The sequence below is a fragment of the Dreissena polymorpha genome, chromosome 9 (assembly GCF_020536995.1).
Source record: "Dreissena polymorpha isolate Duluth1 chromosome 9, UMN_Dpol_1.0, whole genome shotgun sequence".
NCBI classification, from domain to species: Eukaryota; Metazoa; Mollusca; class Bivalvia; order Myida; family Dreissenidae; genus Dreissena; species Dreissena polymorpha.
This window is the reverse complement of record NC_068363.1, coordinates 42,354,453-42,369,456: the sequence shown is the minus strand read 5'-3', so window position 1 is coordinate 42,369,456 and position 15,004 is coordinate 42,354,453. Positions and strand designations below refer to the sequence as shown.

The 15,004-nt window shown below is 37.2% G+C and overlaps 1 protein-coding gene across 1 annotated transcript in view; it reads right to left on the bottom strand.

Annotated features, from left to right (window-relative positions):
• Positions 1-487: 487 nt before the first annotated feature.
• The window catches only part of LOC127845989 (CBY1-interacting BAR domain-containing protein 1-like), a 73,813-nt gene continuing 59,296 nt past the window's right edge, over positions 488-15,004 (bottom strand). Inside the window, exons 11-12 of the mRNA XM_052377169.1 lie at positions 13,013-13,216; positions 488-6,298 (exon numbers count right to left, since the gene is read on the bottom strand). Of these exons, the coding sequence (XP_052233129.1) occupies positions 6,167-6,298; positions 13,013-13,216 (336 nt within the window). The 3' untranslated portion in view covers positions 488-6,166. The remainder of the gene's footprint in view (positions 6,299-13,012; positions 13,217-15,004) is intronic.

Below are 15,004 nucleotides of genomic sequence, written 5' to 3'. Positions count from 1 at the left end.
AAGAGAATTAAAATACACGAATTCGCAAAAAGCTCTCGGTTACCATGCAACTCCAAATATTGTGAACAAAAAATGACATGAAACGCGGTGTAAAGAGCCGTTGTTACGATTTAAGAAATTACCGCGGTTTTGAATTTACAACCACGTTTACAAATATGTTACACCCTTAGGACTGAGGTCACATCTATTTATTAAACTTAGGTCAGTATATGGCTAACCCTTACATAGTGTCACAATGCATGTTATAATTATGCCAACGTGTTAATGTTTGCCAACAAAAACAACCGTTGCCACTCTTTTCAATACTTTTTTACTTCAAAAACTAATATCACATATAAGCTTGGCAAAATTATTTAGAAAATAAATATAATATAAAAAGATAAACTGGCAAAGTTTTCAAAACATAAATAAATATAGAAGCTATCTTTAAATAAATAAATAAATGTACATACATATATATATATATATATATATATATATATATATATATATATATATATATATATATATATATACACACACACATATTTATATATAGACCCATCTAGTATAAAACTGAATTATTTTTAATTTCTATCCCATTCAAACATAAAATTAATACAAAAGGGCCATGATGGCCCTGAATCGCTCGCCTGACTAACCAAATATAATCCCAAACCAGTGTTCATCATGATAAACATTCTGACCAAATGTCATAAAGATTGGATAAAAACTGTGACCTCTATTGTCTACACAAGGTTTTTCTAATATTTGACCTATTGACCTAGTTTTTGACCCCAGGTGACCCAAATACAATCCAAACCCAGATTTCATCAAGATAAACATTCTGACCAAATTTTAAAAGATTGGATGAAAATTGCGACCTCTATTGTCTATACAAGGTTTTTCTATTATTTCACCTAGTGACCTAGTTTTTGACCAAGTGACCTAGTTTTTGACCCCAGATGACCCAAATACAATCCCAACCCAGATTTCATCAAGATAAACATTCTGACCAAATTTCATAAAGATTGGATGAAAACTGTGACCTCTACTGTCTACACAAACAAATTGTTGACGGTTTTTCTATTATTTGACCTAGTGACCTATTTTTTGACCTCAGATTACCCAAATACAATCCCAACCCAGATTTCATCAAGATAAACATTCTGACCAAATTTCATAAAGATTGGATGAAAACTGCGACCTCTATTGTCTACACAAGGTTTTACTATTATTTGACCTAGTTTTTGACCTAGTGACCTAGTTTTTGACCCCAGATGACCCAAATACATTTCCAAGCCATATTTCATCAAGATAAACATTCTGACCAAATTTCATAAAGATTGGATGAAAACTGTGACATCTACTGTCTACACAAACAAATTGTAGACGGACAGACCCACGCACACACGCATGCACACACAACGGACGCCGGAAATCACATGGTCACATAAGCTCACCATGTCACTTCGTGACAGGTGAGCTAAAAACAAGAGGGCCTGAAAGGCCCAAAGTCGCTCACCTTAGATAACAAGATATTACTGGAACAAATCTTCTGACCAAGTTTCATGAAGATCGGAAAATAAATGTGGCCTCTAGAGTGTTAACAAGGTTTTACTATAGCCATATAAGGAGAAATGCCCCGCCCCCTGGCAGCCATGTTTTTTAACCAACCGGCATCATTTTTGAACTCGTCCAAGATATTATTGAGATGAATCTTCTGACCAAGTTTCATGAAGATCGGAAAGTAAATGTGGCCTCTAGAGTGTTAACAAGATTTTACTATATCAATATCAGGAAAATTGCCTCGCCCCTTGGAAGCCATGTTTTTCAAGCAAACATAAGTTTTTTCAAACTAATCCAAGATATCATTGAGACCAATCTTCTGACCAAATTTGATGAAGACTGGACAATAAATGTGGCCTCTAGAGTGTTAACAAGGTTTTACTATAGCCATATAAGGAAAAATGCCCCGCCCCTTGGCAGCCATGTTTTTCAAGCAAAGGTTACCATTTTTGAACTCATCCAAGTAATCATTGGGACAAATCTTCTGAGCAAGTTTCATGAAGATCGGAAAATAAATGTGGCCTCTAGAGTGTTAACAAGGTTTTACTATAGCCATATAAGGAAAAATGCCCCGCCCCGTGGCTGCCATTTTTTTCAACCAACCAGCATCATTTTCAAACTCATCCAATATATTATTGGGATGAATCTTCTTACCAAGTTTCATGAAGATCAGACAATAAATGTGGCCTCTACAAGATTTTACTATAGCCATATAACAATATAAGGAAAAATGCACCGCCCTTTGGCAGCCATGTTTTTCAAGCAAAAGTTTCCATTTTCGAACTCATCCAAGATATCAATGAGACCAATCTTCTGGTAAAATTTCATAAAGATTGGACAATAAATGTGCCCTCTAGAGAGTTAACAAGGCAAATGTTGACGCCGCACAACGCATAACGAACAAAAGGCGATCACAAAAGCTCACCATGAGCATGTTGTGCTCAGGTGAGCTAAAAACAGAAAAAACTATACAAATAATAAAAATGGAACAAGAGCTATGGTTTTTATGCAATGTTCATGATGTATATCTACTTACTAAGTTTCAAGATCTTGCCTCTTAAAGTTTTCAAGATATGCTCTGAACAAAATTTAAATTGAAAAATAAACAAAGGGCAATTACTCTAAAACAACAAGCAAGAGTTAATGTACATATTCACTGAACCTCCCTATGAGATATACTTCTTAATAAAGTTTCAAGTTGATACCTTTAAGGTTTTCAATATATTCTCAATACAAAATTTAAATAGGGGGATAACTACAAAAATAAAGAGCCAAGAGTTATTGTTCGTGTGCACTGCACTTCAGTCAGATCTACCTACATATAAACTTAATAGTTGATATTCATAATTATAGATTTCCAAATAAACCACCCCTCTTAATGAGATATTCCAACCTATGACATTTTAAATGGATACCTCTTTTACTTTCTTAGATAATTCAGCACAAAATAAAAAGTAGGGAAGCAAGATTTATTTTTTGTTTTTTGTGCACTGCAGGTCCCCTACCTACCTGTGAAGTTTCAAGTTGATATCTCTAATCGTTTTTGAGATATGCTCAGGACAAATTATTAGAACAAAACTAAACAAAGGAAAATAACTCTTAAAATAAGGAAGCAAGAGTTATGGTTTATGGGGCTTATAAAAAAAAGCTCAAATGACAAAAAATCTAATAGTGTCATGAAAAATAACGAAATGATGTCACTATACTGTATGTGTTTGCTGTATATTAAAATTGTTGAATTCACTAACATTTATCACAGAGTCATTCCATTAACGCTGTTATGATGATCGGATAACCTCACCAGTCATTAATGCAATGGTCATGTCGCAGTATCAAAAAATCCATCTTACCAGTCATCTATGCAATGGTCATGTTGCAGTACTTGCTTGTTCTTTATCTTATTAAAATAATATAAATAATATTGTGTTCAAACAAATTTCAATAACAAAAAATCTAAAAATCAACTATATATTATACACAGAACTACAATCAGAAGCTACAGTAATATATAGGGTTTTTATGACAAAATGAACCAAATATTTATTAGAGGCAAACTTTTTTGAAAATTTCATTCTTGTACAAGATGTATGAAAAACTAACACTAAAAATAAAACTGCAGATAAAAACATGTTCGTTTTGCATCGTTAAAAAAGAGTACATTAGAAAGTATTAACTGCTGTGAAAATATTTACGTTAAATTGCAAGGAAAAAAAATAAATATTTATTTCAGCAACAATTATATAAGCTATATTTACAAAAGCAAATACTTTATAAAAATGAATAATTGTTATGGCAAGTGTTAAATTTACGTACCACAAAGCATTATTGGTTGAAACAATTCAATGCAGATGTATGTTCTATACAAAAAGATGCATGTCCTTCAAATATTTGTGTACCACAAAAAAAAAGTTTCGACATGTGTTTAAGATTGAATAATGAATAATATTATTCCTTCTTTAAAGCCATAATTATTTCATCCTTAAGTTAAGAAAGAAAATTTTTTCTAATAGAAATAATATGTATAATGATGTTCATATTTCAGCTCAATACCTTTCGGAATCAATAAAATACGGTTGCATACGGAATGCAAAATATACATAGGCAAAAAACGAAAACAAAAATCACAGCAAATATAACATGTTTTCAAATATTGCAAGACAATATTATCACATATAACTGTAAACATTTTTTTATGTAGTATAATATTCTATTAGATGTTATTGAGGAAACAGAAAGACGTATAACCTCGTATAAAAATTAACATGTTTGAAAACAAGAGCACCGCATAACAGGTGCCACGCTCGGCTGTGGTGCAGTTTTGAATAAATGAAAGCTTGTCAGAATTTTATTTTATTTTTTTATTTTTTTAGAGGTCACAGTGACCTTGACCTTTGACCTAGTGACCCAAAAATGGGTGCGGCATGTAGAGCTAGTCATGGTGCAGCTACATACGAAGTTTCAAAGTTGTATTTTTATTTATTTATTTAGAGGCAATGTTCAAAACCTTGACAAAATGTAAAGGTTTAAGCACAAAGGGGACGACATGACGACAAACACGACGAGCTGGCTATGACAATACCTCGGGTTTTCTCCGTAAACAGCCGAGCTAAAAATCGGTATATTGACTATTCAGGGTGCAGGAACACATAACTTTGTGGGGCTCACAAATTAACATTAATGGATGTAAACACATCGGTAAGTAGTGCTTTTTAAAAACAACTTTTCTTTAGAATGTCAACAAGTTCATTAACTAAAGTTTTTATTCTGCTTATGGCAAAATATATCAGAACTACTTTATTTTTTATAAGCCTGTGTTCTTGGCAAAAATTTGATGTGTACAGCATTCATGTCCACTGCTTTGCTGCACACAAACGTGAAATTGTGGCACAGCTTTCAGACGTATTGAAGGATTTATTCTTAAATCATAAGATATCGGCACAAACAGCAAGAAAAACTTGCCTTTATAGACTGAAGATTTTTGCAAAAATAAAGTTATTAACTGAGTGTTAACATTCTGTCCAGCCTGTGTGTACATCCTGTGAACCCTGGTGATCCTGCATCCTGTATTTAATTTTTGTCATGGCGTATTAATGTTAAACTTCATATAAAATGTTTTCTTATAAGTAATTAAATTTATGTCATGGTGTACAAAAGATAAAACAAAAAGATGATTGAAAAATAATAAAAGATAACACATAACCAACTTCAACAAGATACGCTGACAGAATTTAAAAGTTCATATACATGTATATCATGTCATAACACTGAACCATCATATCAAGTTAGAATACAACATCAAACAATGACTGCATTTTTTTTTATTCTCATAAAACTGTGCAATTTGAATTGTTTATGAGTCTTGTTACATTCTGGCATTAATGTTAGTCTAATCCTTTTCAATACTTTCTTTTCAACTGAATTTTTAAACCTAAATAATGCACTCATGAATATACTTTCGTTTGTGTGGTGTTTTTTGTTAATCCATCCAAGTATACAATTTTAATATAAAATCAATTTGAATAATGAAGTTATATAAACAGGTGTCTAGTAGTTAAAATTCATCAGACCGAGAAACAGCATACAAAGCATATGCATAATGGTACCTGTTTGTCTTAGTTTGATACTACTTCACATACATGTGGTTGCAACACACATTTACATGATGTTTATAGAATAAACATGTTATGTGTTAACATACCTGATATGTATTAACTAGTTTGATTCATCAATAAACACTATAGTACTTATTACATTTTATTTTAATATTACCAGCATATGTGTACTTGTTTGAACTTAATCCTAGGCCATATACTTTTACACAAGTGTGTTGATATTTGCCTGCATGTATCCCCTAACATATATTTTTATGTTTGTCATGACTTAATTAAAACACTTTTGCAACTTGTGATAACATCAACTCATGTTAACATGCATTTCAGTTTCAAAAGATTTTTATCATGTGGAATTTTATATCAAAATAAATTGGTGAACAATGTACAATTCCAGTTATTCTTTATTATGACAATATATGATTAAGCAGCCTTTCTAGGCAATACACCCAATGAAAAGTGCAAACTGAAGGTAAACAAGCATATTGTACATATGAATGCTTATCAAACTATCGTTTTATTGGTCTTGAGTACATTTGATGTTTGTCCGTTTCAGTTTCGTCATCGTCATCATCATCTTCTTCTTCTTCATCATCATCATCATCTTCATCATCGTCATCATCATCATACATAGTTTGTCTCTGTTAACAAGCCAAAAATCAATCTATACCGGTATATCAGCTTTAGTAAGATTAAAAATAACAACAGCAAAATTCAAAGAAATGGTAAAAGTTGTTTTCTATTCATATTAAGAGATAACAGCTATACAAAGGTTATAGCTGAAGCTATGGCTGGCATATTCAAAGCTAAATATACACGTATTTTAATATTTTCTTAGAACGCTTTTACAGGTGATACTTTAAATGAGAGACCCAAATAAAATTATTGATAATCTTAAGATTTATGAACCACTAATTCAAACTTAAAGGACAGCAAACATACAAAAACCACATGGCAATACCGAATGAAAACTTACAAACACTACTTCTAGGAAATGGACATTAAGTAGTTTCCCATGATAACATTTTTGTCAAGAGAACCCACTTCCCAAAACAAATTTTGATAAGACAAACATCAACAATAACAAAAAAACACAACACAAAATAAACTACAGAAGCATATGATGCGATTTTAAAGGTGACAGCATTGTAAATTATTTTTGACATCAGCTTTATCTGTTCACTTCACTCAAACCCGATGCTTTGGTTTGACTTTTTATCTGCTATAGAACAATAAGGCCACTCCTGATAAAAAATTACTGAAGATTTGTCGTTTTTTTACTTAAACAAATAATTTTAGGACAAAATAGATGATAATATTCTGAATACAATCAATTTATTTTCTTATTTTTATTTGCATACAATTGCATTCCGTTTTTTGTCAATTAAAGACTTAAATTCGTGTAATTATTTGACATTCTACTAATAAAACTTATTATGCTTTCATACCATTGTATCTGCAGAAATACTTAACACTTTACCACTTAGACAAGTCTTATGACGCATTTGTAGTCCTTTACAAAATTTAATTTAATTCAAGACCTTTCTTACTTGATTGAAGTTTTTAAGGCTTCATTTCCAAGCCTTAGATACTGATGAGCAGCAAACAGCGGTAAACCTGAAAAGACTGCGAGTTTCTCGCAGGTTGTTCTGGTTTTATGCTGTTTGCACATATCCGTTTTCACTTTGCTTCTGAGTGGGAAAGGGTTAAACAAAACTTGCACACATACAAGATATTTTTAAGCTATGGCAAAACACAGGGCACAGACACATGAAAAAATTAAAGTTCTGAAAAAAAGAACATGTATCACAAATATATTAATTGAATGTTCTCTACAGAACTCAAACCATTACAAAAAAGTAAATGTTATCAATACCTTATCTTGTCGCCTACAATCAATAAAAAAATATCATTATGATGATATACCAAAAAAGGTGTTTTTTGTTGCTAGTTTTTTAACATTCATTTGGGTGGATGATCTGAGCAAAATGCTGATTTCACATTTTTTAAATAAATAATTTGGTGATTACTTATCTCAAATAGTGCCCATTTATTCATAGTAAAACATTACCCATTCAAGAGATATATTTCCAGATGGTTGTGCAATATGATGTTAATTTTAGTTGCTTAAACCTGCATTAATATTACTTGCAAAATCTTTAAAACAACACATAAGTACAGAAAAACTCAAACTAGCTAGATGGCTGTTGGCAACATGTCGAGGCTATTGTCATTAGTGGTTGCATCATGCACAAGTCTTATCATTGGCTTTTAGTGTGACCTTGACCTTTGTCCAAGTGGCAATAAACCTGGCAAACATTCTTGGGTAACTTATTTTCAACAGTCCATTACAAATATGGAAGTTATAGTCAAAACAAACTGTACTTTACATATATTGGACATTTGACAGCTTTGATCTGACCTTTGACTTAAATTGTGACCTTGAACATTGAACTAGAGAGAGCAGTTTTACCAAAAATGGTGAACATTAGATGTATATTATTTGTTAATCTTTATTGTATAATGAATGATGAATTAACTGTCAGAAAAAGCTTTTAGAGGTCATTTGTGGCAAGTCATTTTGAAACTGCATGATGATTGAAAAAGTTTCAGTCTTGACAAGCCATGCATGTCCAAATTTAACATTTAACCTCCTAGTGTGACCTGTGAGGTGGGAAGATAAGTTTTACATGCACTATATCATCTTATAACGGGGAACAGTTGTTGTAAATTATTTAACAATTATTCAAAAGAATGACAAATTTACAGTTCAGACAAGTCATGAAACAGGCACATGCGCTGATCTAGTGACTTCTATATTGCACTTTCCACAAATTAGCTAAACAAAAAGCCTCTGAAAACAACTGTAAATCCAACAATAAAAGCAAGCAAACACTAATTATTGAACTAAACATTAAAAGTAGCTGATGTCTTTAACATGAGATTGTGACTGTAAAACTTGCTGAGGATTTAAATAGAAACTATTCTAAACGCATAACATTTCTTAGTTGGGTAAAATAGTTTTAGACTCATTCTACCATAACCAGCTATTTCATAAACTCTACAGTAGTAATGCAGACACTTTTGTCCTTTAAAACCACCAGAAATGAAATGCCTATGATACATTTGTATTCAATTACAAGTTTTCCACAGCACAATACAAACTGGGCAAACTGCTGGTTATAATCCACTTACACTACAGCTCACCCTTGATCTAATTATAATAAACAACTTTGTCACAGCAGAGTAAGAATAGGATCTCAGATTTGTTCGTTCAATTATATCTGTAACCAAAGACATACAGGCTGGGAATGTACATATATTCACTATTAGGGTGCTGACATACAGGCTGGGGATGTACATATTGTCACTAGTAGGGTGCTGACATACAGGCTGGGAATGTACATATAGTCACTAGTAGGGTGCTGACATACAGGCTGGGAATGTACATATAGTTACTAGTAGGGTGCTGACATACAGGCTGGGAATGTACATATTGTCACTAGAAGGGTGCTGACATACAGTCTGGGAATGTACATATTGTCACTAGTAGGGTGCTGACACGCAGGCTGGGAATGTACATATAGGCACTAGAAGGGTGCTGACATACAGGCTGGGAATGTACATATAGTCACTTGTAGGGTGCTGACATACAGGCTGGGAATGTACATATATTCACCAGTAGGGTGCTGACATACAGGCTGGGAATGTACATATAGTTACTAGTGCTGACATACAGGCTGGGAATGTACATATTGTCACTAGTAGGGTGCTGACATACAGGCTGGGAGTGTACATATAGTCACTAGTAGGGTGCTGACATACAGACTGGGGATGTACATAATGTAACTAGTAGGGTGCCGACATACAGGCTGGGTATGTACATATAGTCACTAGTAGGGTGCTGACATACAGGCTGGGGATGTAAATATTGTCACTATTAGGGTGCTGACATACAGGCCGGGGATGTACATATTGTCACTAGTAGGGTGCTGACATACAGGCTGGTGACAAGTAGGGTGCTGACATACAGGCTGGGGATGTACATATAGTCACTAGTAGGGTGCTGACATACAGGCTGGGGATGTACATATAGTCATCAGTAGGGTGCTGACATACAGGCTGGGAATGTACATATAGTCACTAGTAGGGTGCTGACATACAGACTGGGGCTGTACATATCGTTACTTGTAGGGTACTGACACACAGGTTGGGGATGTAAATATAGTCACTAGTAGGGTGGACTGGGGATGTACATAGTCAATAGTAGGGTGGACTGGGGATGTACATAGTCACTAGTAGGGTGGACTGGGGATGTACATATAGTCACTAGTGGGATGGACTGGGGATGTAAATAGTCACTAGTAGGGTGGACTGGGGATGTACATATAGTTACTAGTAGGGTCGACTGGGGGTGGACTGGGGATGTACATAGTCACTAGTGGGGTGGACTGGGGATGTACATGTACATATAGTCACTAGTGGGGTGGACTGGGGATGTACATATAGTCACTAGTAGGATGGACTGGGGATATACATAGTCACTAGTGGGGTGGACTGGGGATGTACATAGTCACTTGTAGGGTGGACTGGGGATGTACATAGTCACTAGTAGGGTGGACTGGGGTTGTACACAGTCACTGGTAGGGTGGACTGGGGATGTACATAGTCACTTGTAGGGTGGACTAGGGATGTAAATAGTCACAAGTAGGGTGGACTAGGATGTACACAGTCACTAGTAGGGTGGACTGGGGTTGTACACAGTCACTAGTAAGGTGGACTGGGGATGTACACAGTCACTAGTAGGATGGACTGGGGATGTACATAGTTACCAGTAGGGTGGACTGGGGATGTACATAGTCACTAGTAGGGTGGACTGGGGATGTACATAGTCACTAGTAGGCTGGACTAGGGTTGTACACAGTCACTAGAAGGGTGGACTGGGGATGTATATAGTCAATAGTGGGGTGGACTGGGGATGTACATATAGTCACTAGTAGGGTGGAATGGGGATGTTAATAGTCACCAGTGGGGTGGAGTGGGGATGTACACAGTCACTAGTGGGGTGGACTGGGGATGTACATAGTCACTAGTGGGGTGGACTGGGGATGAACATAGTCACTAGTGGGGTGGACTGGGGATGTAAATAGTCACTAGTAGGGTGGACTGGGGATGTACACAGTCACTAGTGGGGTGGACTGGGGATGTACATAGTCACTAGTGGGGTGGACTGGGGATGTACATAGTCACTAGTGGGGTGGACTGGGGATGTAAATAGTCACTAGTGGGGTGGATTGGGGATGTACACAGTCACTAGTGGGGTGGACTGGGGATGTACATATAGTCACTAGTGGGATGGACTGGGGATGTACATAGTCACTTGTAGGAAGGACTGGGGATGTACATAGTAACTTGTGGGATAGACTGGGGATGTAAATAGTCACTAGTAGGGTGGACTGGGAGTGTACATGTAGCTACTAGTAGGGTGGACTGGGGATGTACGTAGTCACTAGTAGGGTGGACTGGGGATGTTCATAGTCACTAGTGGGGTTGACTGGGGATGTAAATAGTCACTAGTAGGGTGGACTGGGGGTGTACACAGTCACTAGTGGGGTGGACTGGGTATGTACATAGTCACTAATGGGGTTGACTGGGGATGTACATAGTCACTAGTGGGGTGGACTGAGGATGTAAATAGTCACTAGTGGAGTGGACTGGGGATGTACACAGCCACTTGTGGGGTGGACTGGGGATATACATATAGTCACTAGTGGGGTGGACTGGGGTTGTACATAGTCACTTGTAGGAAGGACTGGGGATGTACATAGTCACCTATGGGATGGACTGAGGATTAACATAGTCACAAGCAGGATGGACTGGGGATGTAAATAGTCACTAGTGAGGTGGACTGGGGATGTACATAGTCACTAGTAGGGTGGACTAGGGTTGTACATAGTCACTAGTGGGGTGGACTGGGGATGTACAGTCACTAGTGGGGTGGACTGGGGATGTAAATAGTCACTAGTAGGGTGGACTGGGGATGTACATATAGTTACTAGTAGAGTGAACTGGGGATGTACATATCTTCACTCGTAGGGTGGACTGGGGATGTACATAGTCACTAGTGGAGTGGACTGGGGGTGTACATATTCACTAGTGGGGTGGACCGGGGATGTAAATAGTCACTAGTAGGGTGGACTGGGGATGTACATAGTCACTAGTGGAGTGGACTTGGGGTGTACATAGTCACTAGTAGGATGGGCTGGGGATGTACATAGTCACTAGTAGGGTGGACTGGGGATGTACATAGTCACTAGTAGGGTGGACTGGGGATGTACATAGTCACTAGTGGGATGGACTGGGGATGTATATATAGTGGCTAGTAGGGTGGACTGGGGATGTACATATAGTAACTAGTAGGGTGGACTGGGGATGTACACATAGTCACTAGAAGGGTAGACTGGGGATGTACATAGTCACTTGTAGGGTGGAGTGGGGATGTATATATAGTTACTAGTAGGGTGGACTGGGGATATACATAGTCACTAGTAGGGTGGACTGGGGATGTACATAGTCACTAGTAGGGTGGACTGGGGATGTACAAAGTCACTAGTAGGATGGACTGGGGATGTACATTGTCACTAGTAGGATGGACTGGGGATGTACATAGTCACTTGTAGGATGGACTGGGAATGTACATATAGTCACTAGTAGGGTGGACTGGTGATGTAAATAGTCACTAGTAGGATGGACTGGGGATGTACATATAGTCACTAGTAGGGTGGACTGGGGATGTACATAGTCACTAGTAGGGAGGACTGGGGATGTACATAGTCACTAGTAGGGTGGACTGGGGATGTAAATAGTCACTAGTAGGATGGACTGGGGATGTACATAGTCACTAGAAGGGTGGACTGGGGATGTACGTAGTCACTTGTAGGGTGGACTGGGGATGTACATATAGTCACTAGAAGGGTGGACTGGGGATGTACATAGTCACTAGTTGGGTGGACTGGGGATGTACATAGTCACTTGTAGGGGGTACTGGGGATGTACATAGTCACTAGTAGGGTTGACTGGGGATGTACATATAGTAACTAGTTGGGTGGACTTGGGATGTACATAGTCACTAGAAGGGTGGACTGGGGATGTACATAGTCACTAGTAGGGTTGACTGGGGATGTACATAGTCACTAGTAGGGGGACTGGGGATGTATATATAGTGACTAGTTGGGTGGACTTGGGATGTTAATATAGTCACTAGTAGGATACTGACAAAAACTGAATCCCAACCATCGTGGTTAAGGTTAGCACAAGCCATGCTGTGCCTGTATAGCTGTACAACTTACACCTACAGCCTGGATGCGTACTCGTTTTTCTCCTGAGCTGGACATGGTAGAGTCTCCGTATGTGTATGTATAGGACTCGCCAGTGGACGTATACTCAGACGTGTCCTGTCCTGTTGACATCATGGACTGAACCGTTCCCTCGGGTATAACGAGATCAGAGGCAAGCATGGGACTAATGCCCTGCACTCGACTGAGTTTGCGGGAAAATTCCTGTGGAATGGCGAGGTTTTGATATTAAGCAAATTAGTCTAGCAAATTAGTCATAAGCACTCACTTCACTATTCATCTGTGTCATACTATATTATTGTATTTTGAAACTTATCTTTGGCTTATGTATATATTGGAAGAAGTAAAAAATACATTTATTTATGATTGTGATTATCATACAAATATGTATGCTTATATAAAAACTGTTTTAATAAAATCAATGATTATGAAAAATTCGTCTTATACAAAGTTTAATCTGAGTAATAAGCAGATTTCAGAGTGTAATAATAAGAAACACTATGAAAACAAAAAGTGCATGCAGGTTTAGATGCAAAGATATTTTTTATAAATGTTGTAAGGTAATTAAATGAATATGTTTTAAACAAGAGCAAAGAGATAATCCATTAATAGAGCACTAAAATGAACATTACAAACCATTGTTTGCCTTTGTTTTTGTTCAAATGAATACTGATAAGGCATGTTTATTACTGGTAACAATAACAAATGACATAATGCATTTTGTGTTTAGTGTAGAGTATACCTTTATCATCTACACAACTCAAGAAATTCTTGATTTTAAATATGTCAACACCAGTTGTTAGTGAAGTGATATTGTCTACCTAGCAGTAACATTACAAGCATATATTGTTTCTACCAAAATGTTGCTTACCAGTTTGGTTGATCTACTTTAGACCTGTTCAGTATTTCTTAATACATTCAACTTTATTAATGGAGCAGATATAACTGGAAAATAGCTACTAATATGGCAATATTAAGAAAATGACAATTCATTTACACTTAAATTTGTATCACATTTTGATAAAAGTTGATGCACATTTATTCAAGCCTTGTTGTGGGAAAACTGGGCTTTTTCATGTGGCTTAAGTGTTGTCCCAGAATACTGCACAGGCTAACCAGGTCTTTAGCCTAAAGTGTTGTCCCAGAATACTGCACAGGCTAACCAGGTCTTTAGCCTAAAGTGTTGTCCCAGAATACTGCACAGGCTAACCAGGTCTTTAGCCTAAAGTGTTGTCCCAGAATACTGCACAGGCTAACCAGGTCTTTAGCCTAAAGTGTTGTCCCAGAATACTGCACAGGCTAACCAGGTCTTTAGCCTAAAGTGTTGTCCCAGAATACTGCACAGGCTAACCAGGTCTTTAGCCTAAAGTGTTGTCCCAGAATACTGCACAGGCTAACCAGGTCTTTAGCCTAAAGTGTTGTCCCAGAATACTGCACAGGCTAACCAGGTCTTTAGTCTAAAGTGTTGTCCCAGAATACTGCACAGGCTAACCAGGTCTTTAGCCTAAAGTGTTGTCCCAGAATACTGCACAGGCTAACCAGGTCTTTAGCCTAAAGTGTTGTCCCAGAATACTGCACAGGCTAACCAGGTCTTTAGCCTAAAGTGTTGTCCCAGAATACTGCACAGGCTAACCAGGTCTTTAGCCTAAAGTGTTGTCCCAGAATACTGCACAGGCTAACCAGGTCTTTAGCCTAAAGTGTTGTCCCAGAATACTGCACAGGCTAACCAGGTCTTTAGCCTAAAGTGTTGTCCCAGAATACTGCACAGGCTAACCAGGTCTTTAGCCTAAAGTGTTGTCCCAGAATACTGCACAGGCTAACCAGGTCTTTAGCCTAAAGTGTTGTCCCAGAATACTGCACAGGCTAACCAGGTCTTTAGCCTAAAGTGTTGTCCCAGAATACTGCACAGGCTAACCAGGTCTTTAGCCTAAAGTGTTGTCCCAGAATACTGCACAGGCTAACCAGGTCTTTAGCCTAAAGTGTTGTCCCAGA